A 25,280-nucleotide genomic window follows, 5' to 3' on the forward strand; every position below is an offset into this window, starting at 1 on the left:
TGTTTTAAAAATTTCTATTCCAAATTGATTTTCTAGCATGAATTTTATTAAAGTTGCTGCTAGCGATTTTTCATTGTCGACTACAATTTATTTGCGAAAACCAAATGAAGTTATTAATTCGCGAAGAGGTTCTTTAATATCCTCGACAGATCGTGATTGTACTATTTTTGCCTGAGCGTATTTAGAAAATTTATCTATACCTGTAAGTATTATTTTATGGTTTACGTAAAATAGATCTAAATGGACTATTTGACCTGGATATTCTGGAATTGGAGTTTCGTTTTGTTTGGGTGTCTTTCATATTTTTGTTCTTTGCAAACTATGCATTGTTTTACTATTCTCTTAATTTTAGATTGCATACTAGGAAAGTAAAATCTTTTTAGTAGCTGATGTTTATTTGCTTTTGCGTTTCATTTGTAGATCGTGATTTATTTGTAAGATCGGTAACGATTTCTCTTGAAAATATTAATTTGGAATTTCTAAAATGAATAGGATAGACTCTTTGTAATCCTCCTAAAGTTTTTTCATCTGTGTGAATGCCGTTTATGGATTAAGATATCTTTTGAGTAAAGATACAAGTTCTTCGTCAGTATAATTGTTTTGAGTAATGGTATGACGATGATATGTGGGAAAAATTATTTCAAATTTGTAAGTTGGAATGTCGTCAGTATGCAGAAATATTTGGTTTTTATAAACATTTATGGGAGAGTTGGAAAATTGTATCAAATTTTCAGAAGAACTTTCGTCGCTATGCTGCGTTGGTGTTAGTGAATTAATTTGTGGTGCTCTTGAAAGTGCATCTGCAACAACATTAGTTTTTCCTGGTTTGTATTGCAGTTCATAATTATATTCTTCAAGGGTAGCTTTCCATCTTCTAAGCTTACTATTAGTATTTTTATTGCTAAGTGCATGTGTAAGAGGTTGGTGGTCTGTAATTATTTTTACTTTAATTTCTTAAATTTTCTAATGCCCATATGATAGCGAGCATTCTTTCATTTGTAGCATAATTTTCTTCAGTTTTTCTTAGAGTCCTGGATATAAAAGCAATTGGTCTATTGTCTTGCGATAATACCGCACCTAACGCAAAGTTTGATGCATCAGTGGTGAGTTCAAATTCTTTTTTAAAATCGGGATAGGCTAGTACTACGTCTTGACTGAAGGAATTATTTAGCTTAAGGAATTAAAAGCTTCCATTGCTTGGCTATTGAGAGAAATTACTTGAGATTTTGGCAGGTTGCCTTCCTCCCCTCTTAAAAGAGCTGTTAGGGGTTTCGCTATTTTTGCGTAATCCCTAATGAAGCGACGGTAATAACCGGACAGGCCTAAAAAGGATCTAAGTTCTTTTATTGTTTTAGGTTGTGGAAAGTTTTTTATTGTTTCTAATTTTTTTGAACTTTTTTTTAATTCCATTACTTGATATAATGAATCCTAAAAACTCGACTTCATTTTTTATAAATTCACTTTTATCAAGCTGCACATTCATATTAGCGTTTTGTAATGTTTGGAAAATTTTCTCAATATTTTCTATGTGTCCTTTTTCAGTTTCGCTGAAGATTAAAATGTCATCTACATCCACAAAACATATCTTTCCAATATGTTGGCGTAAAATGTCATCTAGTGTTCTCTGAAAAATTGCAGGCGCATTTTTTAAACTAAAGGATAGGCTTGTGAATTCGTATTTTCCGTTATCAACCGAAAATGCTGTTTTTTTTATATCTTGTTGTCTTAATGGGATTTGATGGAAACCGCTTTTGAGATCTATAACCGAGAACCATTTTTTATTACCTAACTGCATCAATATATCGGATATTTCGGGTATAGGATATTTATCTGCTATAGTTATCTGATTAAGTTTTCTATAATCTATTACCATGCGAAACTTTCTTTTTTCGGAAGCGTCTATTTTTTTAGGTACTATCCATACAGGAGCGTTGTATGAAGATCTTGATGGCCTAATTATACCGTTTGCAAGTAATTCGTTAATTTGTTTCTCCACTTCTTCTTTTAATGAAGCAGGATAGGGGTAACTTCTAGAATAGACTGGCTTGTCTGATGTAGTTCTTATTTCACCTTTCACAATTGTTGTGTATGTCAATTTTTCATCTGGGTCCAGAAATAATTTAGGATATTTTTTTGTTAATTCTCTGATTGCATTTTCCTGATCTAGAGTCATATGTTGGGTTCTAATTCCTATAGTATTTACGTCACTAGTATATTGTTGGTTTATTTTTATTTTCTTTCCACCTCTTATTACTAATAAGCTGCGCTCTATGTAAATTATTGCTGAACGTTGTTTTAAAATGTCGTTCCCTAATATGGCATGAAAAGATTTGAGTGTTGGAAGTACCAAAAATTTTATTGGAATTTCATTATTTCCAAAAAGGTTTGCAAAGACATGGTGGGTAACTTTGATAGGACCTCCTATCGAATTAGCATAAAATTCGTTTTCATTTTTGATAATGTTTTTTGATAGGTTTGGTTGAATGTAGTTTTTATTTGAACCTGTAAGTTTTCTTGATATTCTAGGAAACTATTAATATATTCCTGTAAGGTTTGATCTTGGTTTAGATCATCTTCTATTTCATGTTTTACCACGGTGTGGAAATTTCTTTGCACTTTTAGAGGTGGTCTAATTTGAAGTGATTGTTGTGGTGGTCTTTTCCCTTGGAAGTTTTGCATAGGTCTTGGTCTGTTTATATAATTTATGTTACGAGTTCTTATACTGTCGTCGACTTCCATTGGTTGGGGTGGTTTAGGAGCAAAAGGTCTAGGTGGTGGTTGAAGGTTATTTTGGAATGGGTTAATTTGAAATTGATTATTTGAATTGGCCATTTCGTGATTGGTTATTTGGGAATGGATATGATTGGAATTATCCGTTTCTTGTCTGAAAAGTCTGATTTCTAGTGTCAAACCATGGTTGGTATGGTGACGTCGGTTGATACGAAAATTGTGGATAGTGTGTTGTTGGCTTATTATATCTTGGAGGCAATTGTGGTGACTGAACAAATTTCTTTATACTGGGGCGTGAATTTTGTGCATAGTTTGTTCTAAAGATTTGGTTTTCCAATTTTTGGCACAATGCAAGTGCTTGTGGTAAGTCTCTTGGCTCTTTTATTGCTAAAAGTCTTGGCATATCGCCATTTAGTCCCCTAATGAACGTATCTATAGCTTTTTCTCTATATGCTTTGGTTAAAATGTTTGTAGCTTCATTCTCTATTTCTAAGGATAAGGGTTAGGCATCCGTATACTTCATGGTAAAATTCTTGGATACTTTGCCTACCTTGGGTCAAAGAGGTTAATTGATATTCGAGAGATGATACATCTCTTTTATCGGCGTAATGTGTTATAAGACAATTTGATATACAATCCCAGTTTAATGGAGTATTGTATAATTCTAATACGTTGTCTGCTTGTCCTGTGATCTTGTTTCTTATAACGCTAATAATTCCGTAATATTTGGCAGTGCCCTTTATCGGTTCATAAATTTGAAGAATTCTCTCAACGCTTTTTTTGCCATGATATAAATTCCATACTGTTACCTGAAAATTCTCTTAGACTTTTTACGATATCTGGGATTTTATCTAGGTCTCCTATATTAGCCCTATGTTCTTGATTTATAACCTGATCCGTCCCTGAGAATTCATTTGAATTTTGATTAATAATTGAATTAAAAATGTGTATTCCTTCCGTTCTAATTGCTTGTGATACTATTTCTGTTATTGCGTTTCTAAGATTGACTGACATATCTTCTTCAGGTCTAATTTCTGGGGCGTTGAGTAATGGTGGTCGGATATGATTGTTGGGATTTGACATGATAGAAGATGGTTTTTTTATGTTCGGGAAAAGGATTTTAAAATTAAATCTTATAAATTAATTTTAATACATTTTTATTTGTATGTATTTGATAAGTCGTTATTTCTATTTACTAGTTCTTTTTTCTTTTTAGTGTTGTTTTTATAATTATGGTTTTGAATTGTTTCTTTATATATTCAGTTTGTAGTATTTTATGAAAATTATTCTTTTCTTCTTGTGTTATTTAGTTAATAATTATGGTTTTGAATTATTTCTTTATATAATCAGTTTGTAGTTTTTAAAGAAAATTATTCTTTTCTTCTTGTGTTATTTAATAATGTTTAATTTAAATTGTTTAATAATTGTCTTAAAATTAGAACTTACAAAATAAATATTTTAATCTGCATCCCACCGCTGGTTCCGATTTTGTCCTTTCTACGACTGCTACTTGGGATATTCTTCCAGACACTTATGAGGATGTCTTGCGTTGAAAAACTGCAAGATGTAGAGTTCCGGGTTGCTGTGTCACGATATTTTCTTAATCTTCGATAATATGCTTCTTCACTTTCTTTTTTGTTTAAAGTCGAAGCAATTAACTGATTTGGATTAGAGGTGTTTCTTTTATTTACTTGATATTTTTTTATTGCTCTTTTGCCAGTTAGTGATTTATTTATATTGTCTTTTACTTGTTAAAGTTTTAGAATGTTTTAGTTATTTTATTAGTTCACTAAATTTTCACTTACGTATTTAAATTTTTGTTAAATTTATAGAATGTTTTTTATTGTTCATTGAGATTTCTTTATATGTTCTTTATTAAAAACTTTTTTTTTATTTTATTGAATTAATTTTTTTCACTTATTTTTCAGTAATTTTTCACTAATTTTATTATTCATTGATATTTCTTTATATATTCTTTATTAAAAACTTTTTTTTATTTATTTTATTGAATTAATTTTTTTCACTTATTTTTCACTTATATTTATTTGTATTAACTTTTAGTTTGAAACACCGTTTTATTAAAAACTTTTTGTTATTTATTTTATTGAATTAATTTTTTTCACTTATTTTTCACATATATTTATTTGTATTAACTTTTAGTTAGAAACACCGTTTTATCGCGATAGACACTTAGCTGAACCCTCGAACGTTGGGCGCCAGTTAATAAAACATTACATTCCAAGACCACCTTCATATCTTGTATATCTACATTTTAGGTGTTTTGACAACAAAAGAGCCAAAATTATAATAATATATGTTATCATGCAAGATGTACCCTGCCAATGAACAAGCAAAATAAAAATATCGTTAAAAGTTTATTTTTTAAATTTTGCATAGTTTTACATGGTACAATAAAAAGTTGTTTTCATTTATTTTGTATTATTTGTATATTTTTAAAATGTGTCAAATAGCGCGAAAAATGAATGAAATGCCTGGATATGCTCTAAAAAATATGATCAATCAATCGTTCACTTCCATGGTAAATCTGCTTAATATTATTAATGCGCGCTCCGCAATTTAAGTTTCTTCCAATCATTGATTTTGAAAATATTTTATTTTTCAAAACAATAAATACATACACAAAATTGGCAGAAGTCGGACACACTTAGAAAAAAAGATTGTAATCATCTGGTAGCTTTACCTTACCTTTTTATTGTACCATTGTTAAAACTATGCAAAATTTAAAAAAATTAACTTTTAACGATATTTTTATTTTGCTTGTTCATTGGCTGGGTACATCTTGCATGATAACATATAATATTATAATTTTGGCTCTTTTGTTGTCAAAACACCTAAAATGTAGATATACAAGATATGAAGGTGGTCTTGGAAATGAAAAAGATAAGTACTCAATAACACTTTTACTGGCATCTGTGTTTGAGATTTGGAAATGTGTCCTATAATTGTTCGAAAAGTAGTAAGTGATAATAAATTGGATATTGGGTGAAGGGATAGAGAAAGAATTGTAAAAGGTATTTGTTGGTGTATGTACTTAAAAGAAGGAACTTATTTTGGAAATGCGTACTATAATTGTACTAAGTGGTACTAAATTACTTGTAGTGATGAAATGAACGAAACTATATCTCTGATGTATCTGAAGATGGAGCCCAAACCCAGTTTATATCACCAACTTTATTTTAATATATAAATAATGCGAAAGCATAAACGCTATAAGTATTTCCATAAATAATTTCTAAGTAAAAGACAAACCAACCACATGAACCAAGACCCTGGAAAGCAAGGGCAATCTCGTTGTTGGATGCGATGTCAAAGTCCACCACTTTCAATGGGGCAGTAAGGATACCAATGCCAAAGGTGTGCCCATTTTTGATTTTATGCTTAAACATAATCACAAAAGATGTAACAGGGGAAACGATGCTACTTTTCAAAATAAAAATAGGGAGGAGGCCATTGATCTCTCTCATAACATAGCAAATCTCAGTAGAGGAACTGCATCAAAAACCTCATAAAAATCCAAGAAAGGCTCGATGGGACAAATTCGCGGAGTTTACCGAGTCGAGGCTTATATCTACATGTAAACCTCTGCCTCAAACATTGATGGGCCTGTAAATTCAATAAATTCAAAGATTCAATTAGAATTCAAAGATTTTAATTGGGTGTTATGGGAAAACTTGTCCGCTCACCTCCCCTGGCAAAAGATGACAACCTGTTTGGTGGTCTAAAGATCTAACCAAGCTCAGGAAATTAAGTAGACGATTATATAATAGGACCAACAATACCAAAATGTATACGGACTGGGAAGCTTATAAACATTCTTTCAACAGGTACAAACGTGAGATCAAAATGGCCAAAAGGTTATCATGGGTGTGTCTTACTGAGTAGAAGATGTCAATGAAGCTTCCAGATTTCGTAAAGTTTTTTCAAAGGACCCTAAATCCATTGGATGTAGAAAACGAAAAGATGTAAGTTGGACTGACTCTGGTCTAGAGACTCTCAATCTGTTAACCAGTACTCACTTTCCGAACAGCATGGATGCGGGAAATGATCGACTGTTAGAGCGACATAGTCAGCACTGTGGGGTAGAGGAGGTAAGTATCATTGATAGGATTGCAAGCACCCCCAAAATCTTATGGGCGATAAACTCCTTCAAATCTTTCAAGTCACCGGGACAGGACGGCATTACTCCCGCCATGTTAAAGCACGCATCGACGGTAATAATGCCATTTCTGGAAGTGATCTTTAAGGCTTGTCTGCTTCCCTCTCACATTTCATCGCTGTGGAGGGAAATTAGAGTCACTTATATTCCCTTTGACTTCGATGAGCACTGCTCAACATGCCTACATGAAAGGTAAATCTGTTGAAACAGCACAGCATGATGTAGTAAGTTTTGTGGAGAAGAACGACTCGTACTTCACTTTGGCAGCCTTTCTCGATATAGAGGAGACTTCAACAATGTTACACTTGAGGCAATTCATGGTTTCATTACAAAACTTAGTTTACCACCAACTCATGCATTGGGGAGTGCTCTGTCAGGAAATCGTTTCCATTTCTTTGTCTTCTGTCTCCATTACTTTGTCTTCTGGTAACAAAGGATACTCTAAAGGATGGAACAAAAGTAGTGGCTTACGCTGACGATGTGGTTCTACTGATTGCGGGTAAATTCTTGCAAACTGTTTCAGATCTCATGCAGGGAGTTCTTGTGAAACTCTCTAGATGGGCACGATGCAACGGCCTCGGCGTGAACCCATTTAAAACTGCGCTCATACTTTTTACAAGGAGGCGGAAAATCCCAATTTTTTAGTTGGGTTAAGCCTGCCAACGAAAGATAAGTACCTAGGTACTGTCCTTGGCCAAGAAATAAATTGAAAAAGGAACATCGAGGATTCCTTATATTTTCGCAATTTTCTTGCGATTATAAATTCAATTGTGCTATTTTTTTTGTTTTGGACTGTAGTGCATCCAATCGCCACTGGAGTTCACCTTTCCCGTAAGAAAATAGTTACAAATTTTCAGTTTTCTCAGAGTTTCACCGATTTTTTGTAATTCTCAACATTTTTGAGTAATATGTTTCTGCACAACTCTTGAAAGGTCTGCTATTATTCCATTGTTTTTTTAAAAATGGGAAAGAGAATTTTTATTTACCCTCTACAACATCCTGTCGTTGTCGTTGGATTCTTTTATTAGTAACGCTGATCACACCAAAACCAAAAAACCAGCGCAATCGCTCCCACCATGACAGTTACCGAAATTGACAATTTGTCATCGTCCCCAATCTACGTCGATGACATAAGTTCTTGGATATGGATATGACGGAGCAGTTTAATGTGGTTCGCAAGCATAAGAATTGAGTGAATTGTTTTGCACTGAATCATTCACACGGTTCTTGTTTCAGTGACATCTTTCCACCTAAATCACGATCGGATTCTCGGTTCGTTTCTTCGCGAACATCCCGAAGGGATCTTTCACCTCCCTGGTTCAGTAAAATTGGACCATTTAGCTAACCACGGTCCTGTGTCTGTTGAATTCCGCCTCTCCAGTAAGTCGCGTCGCGACGTTGACACTGAGGGAGAAGATACTGTGTCAATTAACACAATTTTAGAGATTCGATTCGAAGGTGAACTTCGAAGGCACATTTCGCGTAGAAAATCGGGTCACCACTAAGACACCAGCCGAGTCTCTGTTCGATGCTTTTAAGAAAAATTTCCCACATCTTTCTTAGCCTCAATCATCGGAGATCGATATTGTCATTGACATCGATATCTATCCCAAAGTTATCACGGAGGGGGTGTATGTATGAAACGGTTTACCGACTGCCCAAAGTACGGTTTTCGACTGAGCCATATATGGCCTGTGCTCTTAAAAATAATAATTTGTTTTGTTTTCTTTTTCAACATTAATTCCGTCAAAGTCGAATTTGTCTAATTACAATTAACAAGTTCCAGAACTGTTTTATAACTTCAAGAATGTAAACGTTTTTATTGCGTTAATCAAATTATCCATTATGATATCGAAATGGCAAACTAGTCGCTTCTTGTTGGTTCCGGGACAGAGCAAAGGCGTAGTGCGTTAACTCTACATTGGACTTTATAGTATCATTAGTAACACACTTTAATTCATATTTTTAATACTTGTGAAAAGAGAAAGAAACCAATTAGTTGAAGGAAGAATACATTCCACTTTCTTTGAAAGTTTATAATATATTTACAATTTCCTTTACATATATGATTTTATTTTGTTTTTTGCTGAAAGAGTGCGCTCCTGGGAATAAAAAAAATGGGTGTGAGAAAGTTTTCCTCGTTTTTGAGTGTGCCCAAAATTTGTTGAAATGTGAGCTGATCTACTCTTGCCTAGCTAAGAGTTGCGTTTGTATGTGTTTGTATTTTTGCAGCCACCATTAGCAAAAATAACAACAACAATCAAATCAAAAGTATCGTTGCCTATCTTAATAAAGCCTGTGCTAGTGCAGTTGTTTGTGTGCTTGTTAGCTTTGTCAGCGTGGTTTGTAAGCTGTCGTCATAAATGATTTAGTGTTTAAAGTGAAACCAAACATATGACATGACATAAGCATCCACCAACTTAAAACTAACAGCCGTGAGTTTTTGAATTGTATAAAATTGTGAAAAAAATATCTAATGGGTAAGCACCATCCTAACAAATTATGACAACACGTTTCGAAAACTTCTAGGAATGCGTTTATCCAAAAAACACCGGTCCCCTGCAATATATTCTGCTGTCTTTTTCTTCGATTTTGTACACGATAAACCTAACCTCTTGCCTCCTTTCCTTCAAAGTGCACAGCAACATAAAAACCGGTTTGCTGTCGCAAACACACACGAATCACCAAAATAATGCTCTACTCATATTCACTCTTAGAGAAAACTCTTCATCTATTTTGAGTAATTCTGCTGCCACTCTAATTTTTCAAACAAGAGTGACTCAGGAGTGCTCCCACACAAAATAAAAGAGTGAAGAGTAGACTCCATTAAAAACCACCACTCTTTTAGCAATCGCATGACAAAGAGGAAAAAACAAAACGGATCAATATATAACATCACTATTCATCACTGGTATCCAATTGACCAAAGGCATGGTACAATAAAAAGGTAAGATGTCCGTAAATTAAAACACCTTGTTGCCTATAATTTTGAATAATTCTGACAGGAAGCGGGCATAGCCTCTGGGTTGTATTCCTGTAGTTTTACGAAGCTGTTCTACCTCCTTATTGTACCATGCCCAAAGGTAGAAACACAACAATGTCATAAATTGATTTTGCGGTAAGTAATCTCATTTGTTAAAAATTGTTTTTATATATTTTTGACATAATAAATTTACAAAACTTTTGTTCGCTTGCAAAATGTTTGCCCACTTCTGAACTTGTAGCATTGAACTTGTTTAGCTATGTTTACAATTGTTTACTTTGAAAATTTTGGGGGAATTTGTTGTCCAAAAATGAGATTGAATAATGTACCATGTGAACTTGGTATAACTGAAGTTGTGCGACTTTCGTACTAGTATCTACGATACGTCATCAGATGTTACGTTGCGTGTGTTCCACTAATTTTGATTGACAATCATTTGGCATCGTCAAAATTAAAGTATGTTGTGTGTTTGGAGATTTTTCGACTACTAAAATGGCAGACGATTTACAAAACTATAAATTACAACTTCAGCAGGTAATAATATTTATTTTTGACAGTATATTTATCATCTAAAATACATCTGTGTTTAGGTGGAAGCTGCTTTACTTACAGACCCTGAAAATGAAGAGCTTCTGAAGTTGAAAAAGGATTTGGAGGAGGTCATCGAATTAACCCGAGACCTCGTAAAAACTCAGCTAGAGGAGCAAAGTAAACCTGCATATATTGAGCCTGCAAATTCAAAATCTTCATATGATGATATAGAATCAGCTTTGATTCACGTTGAGAAACTTTTTTCGCCAAGCAAAGTATGGAAAATTGGTGATAAATGCCAAGCAAAGTGGACAGAAGATGGGCAGTTTTATGACGCCACCATTGAAGATATTACGGAACATGGTGAAGTTAGAATTATTTTTGATGCTTATCAAAATCGATCGACTACACTACTTAATGAGCTTCGTGAGAGAAGTAGTCGTACAGAAGTTTTTCCGAGTAACAAGCGTCATAGGCCTAATCAGAAAGAGTATCTTAAGAAACGAAAGCTTAAGAAACAACAACGCTTTAAAGAACTGGAAGAAGAACGAGAGCAAGATAAAAACAAATGGTTAAGTTTTACCACAAAGCATTCAAAAAAGCAAGGAATGCAGGTAAAAAGTATTTTTGCATCTCCTGAAAATGTTGAAGGTCGTGTGGGAATCGGTACGTGCGGTGTTGCTGGTAAAGGAATGACGGACTACACAGTCGGTGAAAAACATAGAAAAGGACTTTAAATTATTAAATTAACTTCAATTATGATTCTAAGGTGTTTTTTTTTGTAATAAAATGTATTTCATACTTACTTTGACATCATTTTATCTCTGTCATTTCCTCTTCCAGCTTGGTGAACGGAATTTCGCTTTTGAAGTATGTATTGATTTTCTTTTGCTTTTGATAACGTCTCAAATGCAAGGTCATCATGGCCGGCCTTTTCATGGACACGTGCCAATAGCAAAAGTTTTTTTGTTCTGAGCTGGATCTCTTCTGCATCCAAGGAGTCCCTGTGTATAGAGTGATAATTAAGATATTAATTTACTGCTATGAGATTTTGCTGTTGAATCTAAAACAATTTTCTAGTCACTTTAAGTCATATGTGATACCCTACTCACTAACTTACGATAAAGTTCCTATAGATGTGACCTTGGAATAGAATTCCTCAAGTAATAGGACTACATTAAAATCATTCAAATTATTAAGGTCCTCAAAATGTTTATTAGTAGAATTCAGTTCAAATTTATTGAGTGCTGTGTTATTAAATCCTCATTTAAAATAATCCTAAAGACGCTGAAACCAAAATCACAAATTTTACATTCAAGACTAGTTTTTCCAAGCATAATTGACATTACATGTTTGTGAATGTGTCTGGTCCATTTCACTTCATTGTATAAATGTTTATGTATATGCAATATATATCATAAATTTTGACATTTTTCGCTGTTATGGCCCATTTCACCCGCTAAATATTATGTCTCGATTTCCATCTAAAATGTTATTAGTCTTCCGGCAAATGTATGAAATGAATAACATAAGGAATATTCTACCTATTTATATAAGTGTTCACATTTATTTTGATGTTACAAAAAAACAATTCCCGCATCATATTTCAACATACCACAGGTTTGAGCTAATTCGTGCATTTAACATGCAAATCCCTGTCAGCATATTGCCACAAACATGGAAAACTACTCTCAATCAGCGAACAAAACAATCGAATAATATAAGTCACAAATTTTAATTTTTTTTCAATCATTTTGTACTCCGAACGAAAGAAAACCACAAACATTTCATTGCCAGAAGTACACAAACAATTGGTCTGTTCCAGAAGTGCAAGAATGTAAAACCTTTTACTACGATAACCGATTTTCCCTTTATGATATCGAAAAAATTGCAAAAATAGGAGATTCTTGCAGGTTTTGGGAGATAGGTAGATCCATATGTAAAATGGTGGGTCTAGAACCAATATTTCGAGGTGTTACAAACTTTCGTTGTTGGGTATAAAAGAAGTTTCATTAATGCACTTGTCTACTTTCTTTTGCGCAAACTTTTACGGATTAGGTTGATAATTCCGTCAACCCCATTTATACTGTTATTTAAAATGGAAAACGATCGGAGGCAATCATTATTAGAAATGGAAACAAATCTTCGTTTTGAAAGCACAAATTTTTGACAGAAAGGCAATAGTGTAAAATCATGGTACCATGGCACAATAGCTGCAGGTAGAACAAACCTGTAAACTAAATACAATTTTTTTCTTTTGGTGTCTCTATTCTGTCAAAGTATATACACAGCCTTTATATGTGTGTGTATTATTTTGAATAAAAAAGAAAATAATTTGAAATGATTTCAAATTTAGAGACAACAGAAATTCTTATTTTTTACGCTAACGGGCAACAATAGGTGTGTCTGGTTACTTTTCCAGCAGGAATTGTCCAGCAACTTCTTTCTGAGAGAGTAATGCTAGGAACACAATTGGAGCGAACGACGAATTTCGCCCTACGCGGCGACAAAATGAGCCGCGAAAATTCGTCGTATGGAACACAATACCGACGAAATTATAAAACAGCTGATGAAGTTGTTTACTTTTTGCTCATTTGTTGACTACAATGAATTATACAAGAACACATAATTCTTTACGTTCTCTATTATAATTTCACTTATGTCCATCTTCTCTATTATAAATTCACTGATATCCATCTTCACTCAGGCGCAAGTACACAAATAAATAAACAAATTAATTATGTTTTTTTTTATACGAGTAACAGATAGTAGAGTGACCATAACAAATTTTAAAGTAAAAAGTAACTTTATTTACTAAAACACATAAAATTCGTACAAGTATGGCCACCTTGTACTGTTTTGTTCGCCGGTCGCCGGCGTATGAAATAGAAATAAAGCTAATTGAGTTCGCGGCGACCGACGAAATTTTCGCCGGTGCCGTGATTGTGTGCACTTCCATATACACATATGTGTTTTATTTTTGACGACGAACATACGCCGCGAAAAAATTCGTCGTTCGCTCCAATTGTGTTCCTAGCATAAGGTAGTTTTATTCTCTTTTGCAAGGAAAATGCGAAAAGTAAACAGACGGTATTCCTGCAGAAGCTTGCAACTAATCAGCTGATTTGTCAAAACAAACCAATTTGTCCCCATAAGGAGAATTAAAACAAAGGAAGAAATACTAATTTTACAAGTTTTTTAAATAAAAATGTTGGAAATAGTCTTTTATTTTCTTATTACATATTAATATTTACTTTTTTCACATTTTTTTACGTTGTTCTCAAATTGAAACTAAACAAACAATAGAAAACATCTGATTGAATGTCGATGAATGGGAAGAAGAAGAGTTGCAAGTGATTGCAAGAAGAAATTTGTCCAGCAAGAATTTGCAAACTCTCACTGAAAGAACTGTCAAAATTTCTCTCTCCAACCGCTCTATTTTGCAGAACTTTCGGGTTAACAGACGACTTCCAGTAACAATTTGTAACAATTGTTACAAATTTTAGAGTAACCAGACACACCTAATATGTATAATAAAACAATCTTGTCCTACTATGATGGATACAATTTTGTGGAGAAACACCAATATTCCGTTCAAGTTTTGTGGGTTTTCGCCATGGTACAATAATATAGATAACAGCAAGTGTTGCTGTACAGCAAACATATGTGCTACAAGTGTCAGAGTTATTTGTCCAAAAAATGTAAACAGAACAATTAATTTTAGGAATTTGGGTTATTAAATTTAAAATACAAAAGAATAATTCTCAAAATATTTAATTTTAACGCTTTCATCTCATTCCACTGAATGTATAGTTTTAGCTGTAGGTCCACATCTCTGGGAAAAACATCATCCCTTTCAAATTGAAACCAAACTGCACATAAACATAAAGTATTCTACATTTTGCAAATTAAGGAAACATGAAATATATATTAATATGGTGTCGCTGTTCCTTTACCGCGAAAAAAGTGTATACCTATTATATATCAAGAAATGTAATTAAATCATAAAACGTCATATCGAATTTGTCACTAGGCTTACTATAGAATCAATCAGCTGTGGTTTGATGTTACCTGTAATAATTATACCATGGGTTTTCCCCAATATAATGACTTTATAAATAAAAAATTAAATAAACAAAACCAAATTTTGCATGTTTTAAAAAATCTATTTGACACAATAAGTACAGAGTTGAATTTTCCTAGTTTCTTTGAAGTTAAGCAACCTTTCTTATTGACAATGCATGGTACCATGAAGCGAAGGTAGGCTAAGTTGGAAAATTTTGCAAGTAAAGAGGACTACCAGCATGGATTGTAATGTCATAAAATTAAACGAAAGCTCTACATTTATTTCAAAATGATGTTCATATTTCTCTAAATATTTATTTCGGTACAAAAAGTGTAATTTTTGTTCATACATATGTACGTAATAATACGCATTTTAACTGCAATTGATTTTGAATATTTTCTCAAGAATTTTCATACGGCTGAAAAGCACACATTTGCAAAAAATAATTGACATGTTAAGCTAGGCAAATAAAAAAATAAACTCGAATGGTTTCATTGTAACATGTGTAAAATCATGGCACAATTACAGAAGGTGACCCATTCTGTCAACACATATACACAGTTTGTTTATGTGTAAACTGTTTAAAAAAAGATGGTGCAACATAAATGCATAATTTCCAGGTTTACAGACAATAAACTGCACAATTTTGGGTTAAAACAAAAGAGTCTTGGACTCAAAAAAAGAACATTAACTGGAATAAATACTTGATTGATTGTGATTTTGGAATTCATTGGGTTTGCCACAAGCAGCACAATTGATGATGAGCCAAAAAAATATTCACAAAATAATGTTTATGGAAATACTGATTCTCGGAAGTGGATGAAAGCTTTTAAAGTCTTTATAAAAATTAAATTTAAAACGTTTGAGTGATTCGATTGAAAGTAATGCTTTACAAAAACAGTCTAATAGCTTGTTCAACAAACATATTTTTCTACCATTTGCAAGTCAAATGGCAGGCAATTAGAATTTTTGGTTTTCGTACGGACGAAAAAAGTAAATGAAATCAAAGGAAAGCTCAAAAGTCGGGCGGGCCTACACCCTACACCACTATGCATATTTAGTAGAACTCTCGTAAAAGAAAGGTTTATATTGCAAATTCTGAACTCTATGTCATACCTGGTACAAAATATCGTTATGGTAGAGAGCATATTCCAAAAGTTGGAGATTTAAAAACCAAATCGGATGAAACATATATATGGGAGCCAATTTGAAATTCTTCCTTCTATGCTAAACTCGGTTGAATTTCGAAAATTCACTCCATTTGGGCTAATATTAGCTATTTGGTGCACAATAAACATGAACTCGAAAAATGATATATATATGGAGGCTATATCCAAATCAGAGCCGATCTTCATAAAATTGAAAACAGCTATTTCTTGGCTGCATCTGATATCTGGTACCAAATATTATTGTATCGTGCACCAAATTTAAAATACTTATTTATATACTAAATTCGGTCTGAAGTGCCAAAATTCACACTATTTGGACTGATATTAGCAATAGCAAATATAATCATGAATTGCTAGGCTGTATCTGATATCTGATGCAACATATCAGTCTCGTGGAGTGCATATTACGAATGTGAGAGTCTTAAACACCAAATCGGATGAAACATATATATGGGAGCTATAGCTATATCTGAACCGATTTTCAAATTTGAAAGCACCTGTTTGTAGGCTGAATTCCGTCAGATGTAGCAAAATTCAAACCATTTCTACTGATATTGACCATTTCCAAATTGTTATTTAGAAAATTTCATCTCAATCGAATAATAAATGCGACCTGCATTTTGTTTACAAAAATACATGGACGGACGGACAGACAGACGGACGGACATGCATAAATCTACTAAAAATGTGATTCTATGCTGATCACCAAAAGGAACTATGGGTTTATCTCGTTTTCTTCTCCATGTTACATACAAATGTACAAAGACATAATACCCTTACCACTATGTGGTGTAGGGTATAACTAGATTGTCTAGTTGAAATTTGCTTGTCTGCCTTGAACAAAAGTTCTGTAAACAGTCTATAAGTCTTTACATTATAGTATGAACCCTACATTATAAATATAAGCGCTACCAATAAACAACTACGACCGAATGTTGATTTTTAAAATGATATTTTAAGTAGTCCCATTACATATTTACATATTCCAATATCGTTTTGTCAAAAAGTATACAAAGCAGGGTTTAAAATGCTAACGCCAAATTAGCGATAGCACCGAAAATTTTCAGAATTGCAAACAAAATTTGAAAAATTCAAATTTAAAAATAAAAATTCTTATATATGTATATTGTAATAGCCCCAGTATTTAGCATCTTATTATATATTATTGAATTCAAATTACTTTAATTTTAAACATTGTATGGCTGATCATGTGCTGGCTGTGGCTGTCAATATTTATTAGCAGATGCACTGATACAATGTTTTAAATTAAAGGAATTTGAATTCAATAATATATAATAAGATGCCAAATACTGGGACTAGTACAATATATGTAAGAAATTTTATTTTTAAATTTGAATTTGTCATTAAAAAACGGAACAAAATATATTTTAAGAAAATATGTAGATTTCAAAGATTTTTGCGTTATTAATTTTGGTTATTGTGCGTAAAAGTTCTCCTGCATTCTTTATCCCACTCGCGCAAAATCTTTTATTGTAATTAATTATTAAATAATGTAAATAAGTAGTTAACTCAGATAGTGACTAATATATACATACAAAAACATGTAAATTGAGTCAAAATATATCAATAAATCAAAAAATGCTTCTATATTTTCTCAAAAATTCGTGTATGGCTAGGTTAGCTTGAAAAGAGCGGCAAAATAAATTGCTACAAGTCATAGCGGACATACACATAAGCCCGAAGTTTGGCCTGTTGTGCGCTCTACTGACATGTTGTGTGAAAAAAGGATTTCATTGATTTATGTTAAAAAAATAAGCCTACATTGGAAATTCTCTTGACGTTTCCTACATTTGAGAGTGATCTCTTCCTAAGAAATGAGTTCTTAAGTTTGTGAAATCAGGTCGGTGGTATATTATTATGAAAGTAGTATCAGTCCACGTTTTGATAACGGTGCCTCCCGATATTCGGTATTTTATGCGCATCCGATTTTAAAATACAGCGAATCAATACATTTTAATGCTTATGCGTTTTGCGAAATTCTATTTGGCAATGAAGATGTAGGAAAGCGTGAATTTTCACTGACCAAAATTGAAAGCAGTAAGGAAAAGTCAAAAGTCGGGCGGGGCCGACTATATGATACCATTCACCACTGCACTATGGGTTTTTTTACGTTTATTTTGGCATAAACTCTAATTTCAAAGCTATTGAATTGAAATTTGGTTTATATGCATTTTTTATGCTTCCAAGATGACCTACCACTTTTCATATGATTTGGGGCACTATTTCATATAGCTGCTATATAGCCGATCTGGCCGATTTGACCCAACTTTTTTGTTTATGAAGCTATTGAAGTGAAATTTGGTTTGTATTAATTTTTTATACCCCAAAGATGACTTACGAATTTTCATATGATTTGGGGCACTATTTCATATAGCTGCTATATAGCCGATCTGGCCGATTTGACCCAACTTTTTTGTTTGCGAAGCTATTGAAGTGAAATTTGGTTTGTATTAATTTTTTATACCCCAAAGATGACTTACGAATTTTCATATAATTTGGGGCACTATTTCATATAGCTGCTATATAGCCGATTTGGCCTATTTGACCCAACTTTTTTATTTATGAAGCTGTTGAAGTGAAATTTGTTTGGTATACATTTTTTATTCTCCCAAGATGACCTACGAATTTTCATATGATTTGGGGCACTATTTCATGTAGCTGCTATATAGCCGATCTGGCCGATCGGCTATGATGATTTGGAGAAACATACTGCTCATTCATTACAATAATTATACTTTTGCTAAGCCATTTTGAATGTTTAGTTTTAAATCGCTCTAGTTTACGGATGCACTTTGGCAAATGCTTTTTTATATAATTAACAAAATCTTTCACTTGTTTTGATATCAAACGCATTTGGTCTTCATTTAAACTGATATTATTGATATTCTGTAACACATATTTCACAAGTGCATCTTCTGAGCGATTGTTGCTTCTCCAAATTTCAATAAGCGCTGCATGGACAAACACATGTTTATCTGCAAAACACGTGTTGGCACAAAATAGAACAAAAAAGGCTAGTTACTCATTAATTAACACACTTTTGTTAATAACTTGGCATTTATACCTTTTTGCAATGCTTTGCCATTCACAAGTTACACTCCACGGAACACAACTACAATTTATAGATTTTATATAAAGCTATACATAAACGAAACAATTCACAGTATTACAACAACAGACAATTATGACAAAAAGGGCACCTCGTCTTAATTGTACATACCTGCACTAACGTTTTCCATAATTACACATTTTATTTTTTTCAATTTTGTCAAATCAGAAGCACTTGAACTTAGCTGATCTTTACCGCCAGTTGTACCAAATCAAAGTGACTTTCAAACAGCTGACTTTAAAAGCTCGCCAGCAAAAAAGGGTTGCCACCCGTATTGATATTAAACATTTTTTTTTCTAATGTGGGTATCTACATTTAGGAAATCAGTTAAATTTCAAAATATGAAACCAAAAAAAAAATGACTTTATGCCAAAAAATCATGCTTTTTACCCATAGTGCACTGTGCATATTTAGTAGAGCTTCCTTAACAAAAGAATTTATTTCAAGTAGATCATACTACTCGTCAAAATTTGGCTTTAGAGCAAATATAGTTTGTTATAGAGTGCATGATATCACTTGGAGAAGGATTATATTAAAAATATATATATCGGAACCGACTTGCACAAAATGGAAACGTACGTCCCGAAATTCACTCTATTTGGTCTGATATTAGCCAATATTTTCACTATAATCCGGAAATCGAATTAAGGATATATATGGGATCTAATTCAAATCTTAGCCGTTCTCGATAAAATTTGGCAGAAGTACCTGGTACAAAATATCATTTTTGTCGAGTGCATGTTACGAATGTGAGGGAGTTAAACACAAAATCGGATGAAACATATATATGGGATGTACCAAAATTTAGAACTTTTTGAAAAATATTGGTCATTTTGTGCACAATTAACCCGAAATCGATTGAAGATATATATATATATATATTTAGAACCTATATCCAAATCTGAAACGATCTTCATAAAATTTGGCTGATGTATTTCCGAGCTCTATAAGTTATCTGGTACCAAATATCATTGTTGTCGAATGCATATTACGAATTTGAGAGACTTAAACACCAAATCGGACGAATCGTATATATGGAAGCTATAGCTATATCTGAAGAGATTTTCATCAAATCTAGACTGAATTCGGTTGGATATGCCAAAATTCAGGTCATTTGGACTGGTATTGGCTATTTGGTGCATAATTAACCCGAAATCGATTGAGGATATACATGGGAGACAAAATTTGTAACACTTATTTCAGAGCTGTGTACGATATCTGGTAACAAAGATTATTGTTGCGGAATGCATATTACGCTTGTGAATGACTTTAAACCCCAAATTGGATAAAACATATATAAGAGAGCTATAGCTATATCTGATCCGATTTACACCAAATTTGAAGTACTAGTTTATAGGATGAATTCAGTCGTTAATGCCAAAATTCAGTCCATTTGGACTCATATTAACCATTTGGTGCACAATAAAGCTGATATCGGATAAAGATATATATGGGAGCTGTATCCTAATCTGAATTTTAGAATTATTTCGGTCGGATCTACGAAAATACAGGCAATTTGGACTTAGATTAGCCATTTGGTGTACAATTAACCCGAAATCGGTTGAAGATATATGTGAGCCATATCTAAACCTGATCCGATTATCACCAATTTCAATTCAATGCGACCTGCATTTTGTTCACAATAATACATGGACGGACGGACTGACATGCGAAAATCGACTCAGAAAGTGATTCTATGAATATCTGTTGGGGCAACCCAAATTAACAATATGGCATCTCATGTTGCAACATCCTATACGGCAACGCTCATATAATAGGACGCCGTGCTACCGCCATTTCAGCTTGCTCAGTCTTGTTCTGTCTGTCACTCGAGTCTGACTCACTACAATGTAACTTCTTCTTTCTTTTTAAATTAGTAGCTGTGAACGCTCATCATCCAATAAATCTTTACACCTTTAGTATTAACAAACATTGGCTTTTATTTCAAACCATAAAAGCACAACAAAAGTGGCTACGAGGATAGTGGAAATTGATCAATAATTGCACACACAACAATCCGCAATAATGTCTCAAGACATAATTCTACAATTGTTAACAGAGCAACAAAAAGCTATGTCGCAACAAACGCAACTGCTAAAGCATATGGCTGATCTTCTTCAAGCACAAGGAGCACCAAATTCACCACACTCACCACAAACATCAAATTCATCCAAAGCAGCACTAATGGAATCACTAGCACAGTCAATGACAGCATTCGTGTACGAGCCAGAGAGCGGTCTGATATTTCAAGCGTGGTACAACAGGTTTGTGCATGTTTTCGGAAAAGAAGCAAGCTCAATTGAAGAACATGACTAAGTGGCCTTGTTATGGAGAAAAATGTCGAACCAAGTACAAGAAAGGTTTGCCAACTACGTATTACCAGCAAAACCTGAAGAACTCAAGAAACTGTTTGGTAAAACAAAAACACAAGTCTCACAAAGATACAAATGTCTCCAGCTAGCAAAAGGCGACAGCGAAGATTTCATAGAGTACGCAAGCAGAGTAAACCTACAATGCGAACTATTCAAAATGAGAGAACTGAAAATCGACTAATTCAAATGTCTCATTTCTCATTTAGGACTCAAGTCAGCAAAAGACAACGACATAAGACTTCGCTTACTAAAGGTACTGGATGATGAAAACACTACAATGAACCCAGATCAACTAGTAGACGAAACACAACGAATTCTAGATCTCAAATCGGACAACATTTTCATTGAACATCAATCAAAAATCGTCTGTTCACTCAACAAGCAAGCACGCAAAAGACTTTAAGAAGCACAAAACACCCAATTCACCCTGTTGGTATTGCGGAGACCTTCACTTCAAATTTTGTCCTTTCCAGAAACATAAATGCACAACATGCAATCAAGTGGGTCATAAAAATAACTTTTGCAACATCGCTAAGACTGGTAAGAATTTCAAATCATCATCTGAAAACAACCAGAACGAATTCAAGAAATACAGCAATTCAAGGAAATCATTCAAAACTAAGGCAGTTTTCAAAACACACAACATTAATTTCCGCGACTTAAGGAAATACACAACTGTCCTAATTAACAACAATCTTGTAAAACTTCAAATTGATACTGCGTCAGACATATCCATTGTATCTATCAACACATGGAAAGCTATAGGTAAGCCTGAAGCCTACGAAACTTTTGACAACGCTAGCGACGCAAACTCAATCAAGCTCCTAGCAGAATTTCAATGTGACGTCACAATCGACAAAACATCAAAAACATTAAAATGTTATATAACAGATATAGAAAAACTCAATATCATGGGAATCGATTGGATTCAATCATTCAATCTATGGCAGAAACCAATAACCTCATGGTGTCATCAAATAACCTTCGTTGATGAAATAGCAGAATTGAAAACGAATTATCAATCAGTTTTTGATAACAGTACCCCAGGTATGTGCAAAACAAAAGTCAACATACAATTATTGACAAACACAAAATAAATATTCGTTCCCAAACGACCAGTTCCTTTCGCAGCAAGAATGGAAATTGAAACAGAACTCCTCAGATTAGAAAACGCAGGAATATTCACACCGGTAGATTCATCGAGGTACACAGCGCCGATAATGGTCAGCAAACGTAATGGAAAAATTCGAATATGTGCAGACTATTCAACAGGACTAAACTCAATAGTAGAACCTAATCAGTATCCATTACCAACACCGGAAGAAATCATGTCTGATTGCCACAACTGTGTAATCTTTAGTCACTTAGATCTCTCAGACGCATATTTACAAGTCGAAGTTGATGACGAAAGTAAAGAGCTTCTCACCATCAATAAACACAAAGGTCTGTATAAGTTCAACCGTCTAACCCCAGGTATAAAATTAGCTCCGGGAGCATTTCAAAGGATCATGGATAAGCTATGCGTAGGCATAGAATGAGCAAAAGCATATATAGACGACATCATGTTATCAAGTCCATCTATTCCGGAACATAAATCCAATTTAAACAAGCTTTTACAAAGAATTCAAGATCACGGATTCAAGCTGAAATTTGAAAAATGCCAATTCTTTCAAAAAACAAATCAAATATCTAGGACACATAATAAGCAAAGATGGAATCAAACCTGACCCAATCAAAATAGCAGCCGTTCAAAATCTTAAAACGCCAGAAAACGTCTCGGAAGTAAGATCGTTATTAGGCTCTATTAATCATTACGGGAAATTTGTAAACAACATGAGAACACTACGTAAACCTCTTGACGATCTACTAAAAAAGGACGCCAAGTTCGAGTGGACGTCACAGTGTCAAAAATCATTAAACGACTTTAAGAGCATCTTGACATCAGATCTTCTTTTAACGCATTACAATCCAAACTTGCCCATACATGTAGCAGCCGATGCATCATCTCACGGAATCGGCGCGGTTATCTATCATATGTTTCCAGACAACACTATGAAGGCAATACATCATATTTCCAGCAAATCGTTTACAACGATGAGCCCTTATATTACTGGCTTACAACTTCGTAATTAAATACACAAACACAAAGAACTTTGGTCACGCTGATGTATTATCAAGATTAGTCAACAATCACGAAAAACCCCCAGATGACTTTATAGTGGCTTCAATATCATTCGAAGAAGACATACGTAACGAGGTAAATGAAACTATGTCAGTTCTCCCAGTATCATTTAAAATGATCGTCGATGCAACAACAAAATACACGGATTTACAAATGGTCCTCAAATACATTCAAACAGAATGGCCAGAAAGCAAGAAAAATGTTAACCCATCAATAATTCAATTTTTCAACCGCAAGGAAAATCTTTCAACGTTCGATGGTTGCATTCTTTTCAATAATCGTATAGTAATTCCTAAATCATATCAGAGACAAATCTTACAACAACTTCACAGACGACACTTATCAGCAGAACGCAGCAAAGCCATCGCCAGAAGTTATGTTTATTGGCCAAACATCGACAAACAAATTGAAGACTTTGTTCGGAATTGCAAAAATTGTCAACATGCGGCAAAAAGTCCAGTAAAAACAAATCTTTGCCCATGGCCATTAACTTCACACCCTCTTGAAAGGATACATATAGACTATGCTGGTCCAGAAAAAGGTAAATATTATCTTCTTATCATCGACTCGTATTCAAAATATCCTGTTATCTACGAGACTACAACGACAACCACATATGCAACATTAAAAATGTTAAACGAATATTGTGCACTCTTCGGAAATCCTGAACAATTAGTCTCGGACAACGGAACACAGTTTTGTTCAGAACAATTTGGGAAGTGGTGCAGCAAAAAAGTCATTAAACACACAAGGACTGTTCGTTTCCATCCAAGTTCAAATGGACAAGCCGAGCGTTTCGTTGATACACTTAAACGTGCATTAAAAAAACTCGAAGGAGACGAAACGCCTACGGAATCTCTCCAAACCTTCCTAGAAGTCTACAGATCCACACCAAATCCCAATTCACCAGAAGGTAAATCTCCAGCAGAACCTTTTTCGGAAGAAAAATGAGAACGGTCTTCGACGTTCTAAGGTAACGACAATCGCCTGAGTATAACGTCAATCACAAAATGGAACAGCAGTACAATACCAAACACGGTACCAAAAACAGAGAGTTTAGCAAGCAAGAAACTTCAAAGGAAAGAAAGGTTACTGGACAACAGGCGAAATAGTCGAGCGTAAAGGGAAAGTCATTTACAACACTCTAATCGACGTTGGGGACAGAAAAATTCTAGTACGAGCTCATACTGATCAACTTCGACATAGAGAATCGGTAGAGTCAAGCAGTCAAGAACGACAAAAACTACCATTGGACGTACTACTTGAAGAATTCGAAATCGCTTTGCCTAACCATCAAGAACATTTTGCAACTTCAACAGGTTCACCAAACGGGACACCTCAAAGAATAACAAGTCGCAGACAACCAGTCGAACCTATTTCAAGATCACCTTCTCATCTTAAGGAGGGAGACGTTGTGGCAACCCACATTTATAATATGGCATCTCATGTTGCAACATCCTATACGGCAATGCTCATATAATAGGACGCCGTGCTACCGCCATTTCAGCTTGCTCAGTCTTGTTCTGTCTGTCACTCGAGTCTGACTCACTACATTGTAACTTCTTCTTTTTTTTAAATTAGTAGCTGTGAACGCTCATCATCCAATAAATCTTTACACCTTTAGTATTAACAAACATTGGCTTTTATTTCAAACCATAAAAGCACAACAGTAACTATAGATCGATCTCGCTTCCTTCTCCATGTTACAAACAAATGCACAATGACTTAATACCCTTACCACTATGTGGTGTAGGTTATAAAAAAGCATCGCTTGGATCATGCTCAAGTTTTTAAAAAATCATCTTCTTTTCGCTGTAAGTATTAGCCAGTTAAAAAGTTCGGTCCGGCCGAACTTTGAATTTTCAAAAAAAAAAAAAAAAAAAAAAACGTTAAAAATTCTGTTAAATTCTTAAAAATACCGGATATAGCCGTTATATTGG

General features: G+C 33.9%; 2 protein-coding genes across 4 annotated transcripts in view; one reads left to right on the forward strand and one right to left on the reverse strand.

The window, feature by feature from the left end:
* Window positions 1–25,280, reverse strand: part of LOC101892257 (tetratricopeptide repeat protein 21B) — a 63,739-nt gene that overhangs the window by 17,745 nt on the left and 20,714 nt on the right. For all 3 annotated transcript variants that reach the window (XM_059126723.1, XM_059126722.1, XM_059126721.1), the window contains one exon: window positions 11,228–11,425. In XM_059126723.1, coding sequence (XP_058982706.1) covers window positions 11,228–11,425 — 198 coding nt within the window. The remainder of the gene's footprint in view (window positions 1–11,227; window positions 11,426–25,280) is intronic.
* Window positions 10,271–11,226, forward strand: LOC101895277 (survival of motor neuron-related-splicing factor 30). The gene is made up of 2 exons (XM_005189850.4): window positions 10,271–10,424; window positions 10,481–11,226. The coding sequence occupies exons 1-2, from the start codon at window positions 10,383–10,385 to the stop codon at window positions 11,156–11,158; spliced, it is 720 nt and encodes a 239-aa protein (XP_005189907.1). The 5' UTR covers window positions 10,271–10,382; the 3' UTR covers window positions 11,159–11,226.

Source organism: Musca domestica, unplaced genomic scaffold (assembly GCF_030504385.1).
Source record: "Musca domestica strain aabys unplaced genomic scaffold, Musca_domestica.polishedcontigs.V.1.1 4, whole genome shotgun sequence".
Classification (NCBI taxonomy): domain Eukaryota; kingdom Metazoa; phylum Arthropoda; class Insecta; order Diptera; family Muscidae; genus Musca; species Musca domestica.

Coding starts and splice junctions, on each gene's coding strand:
- LOC101895277 (XM_005189850.4), top strand. CDS start 10,383: ATGGCAGACGATTTACAAAACTATAAATTACAACTTCAGCAG. Junction 10,425..10,480: donor ATAAATTACAACTTCAGCAG/GTAATAATATTT, acceptor ATCTGTGTTTAG/GTGGAAGCTGCTTTACTTAC.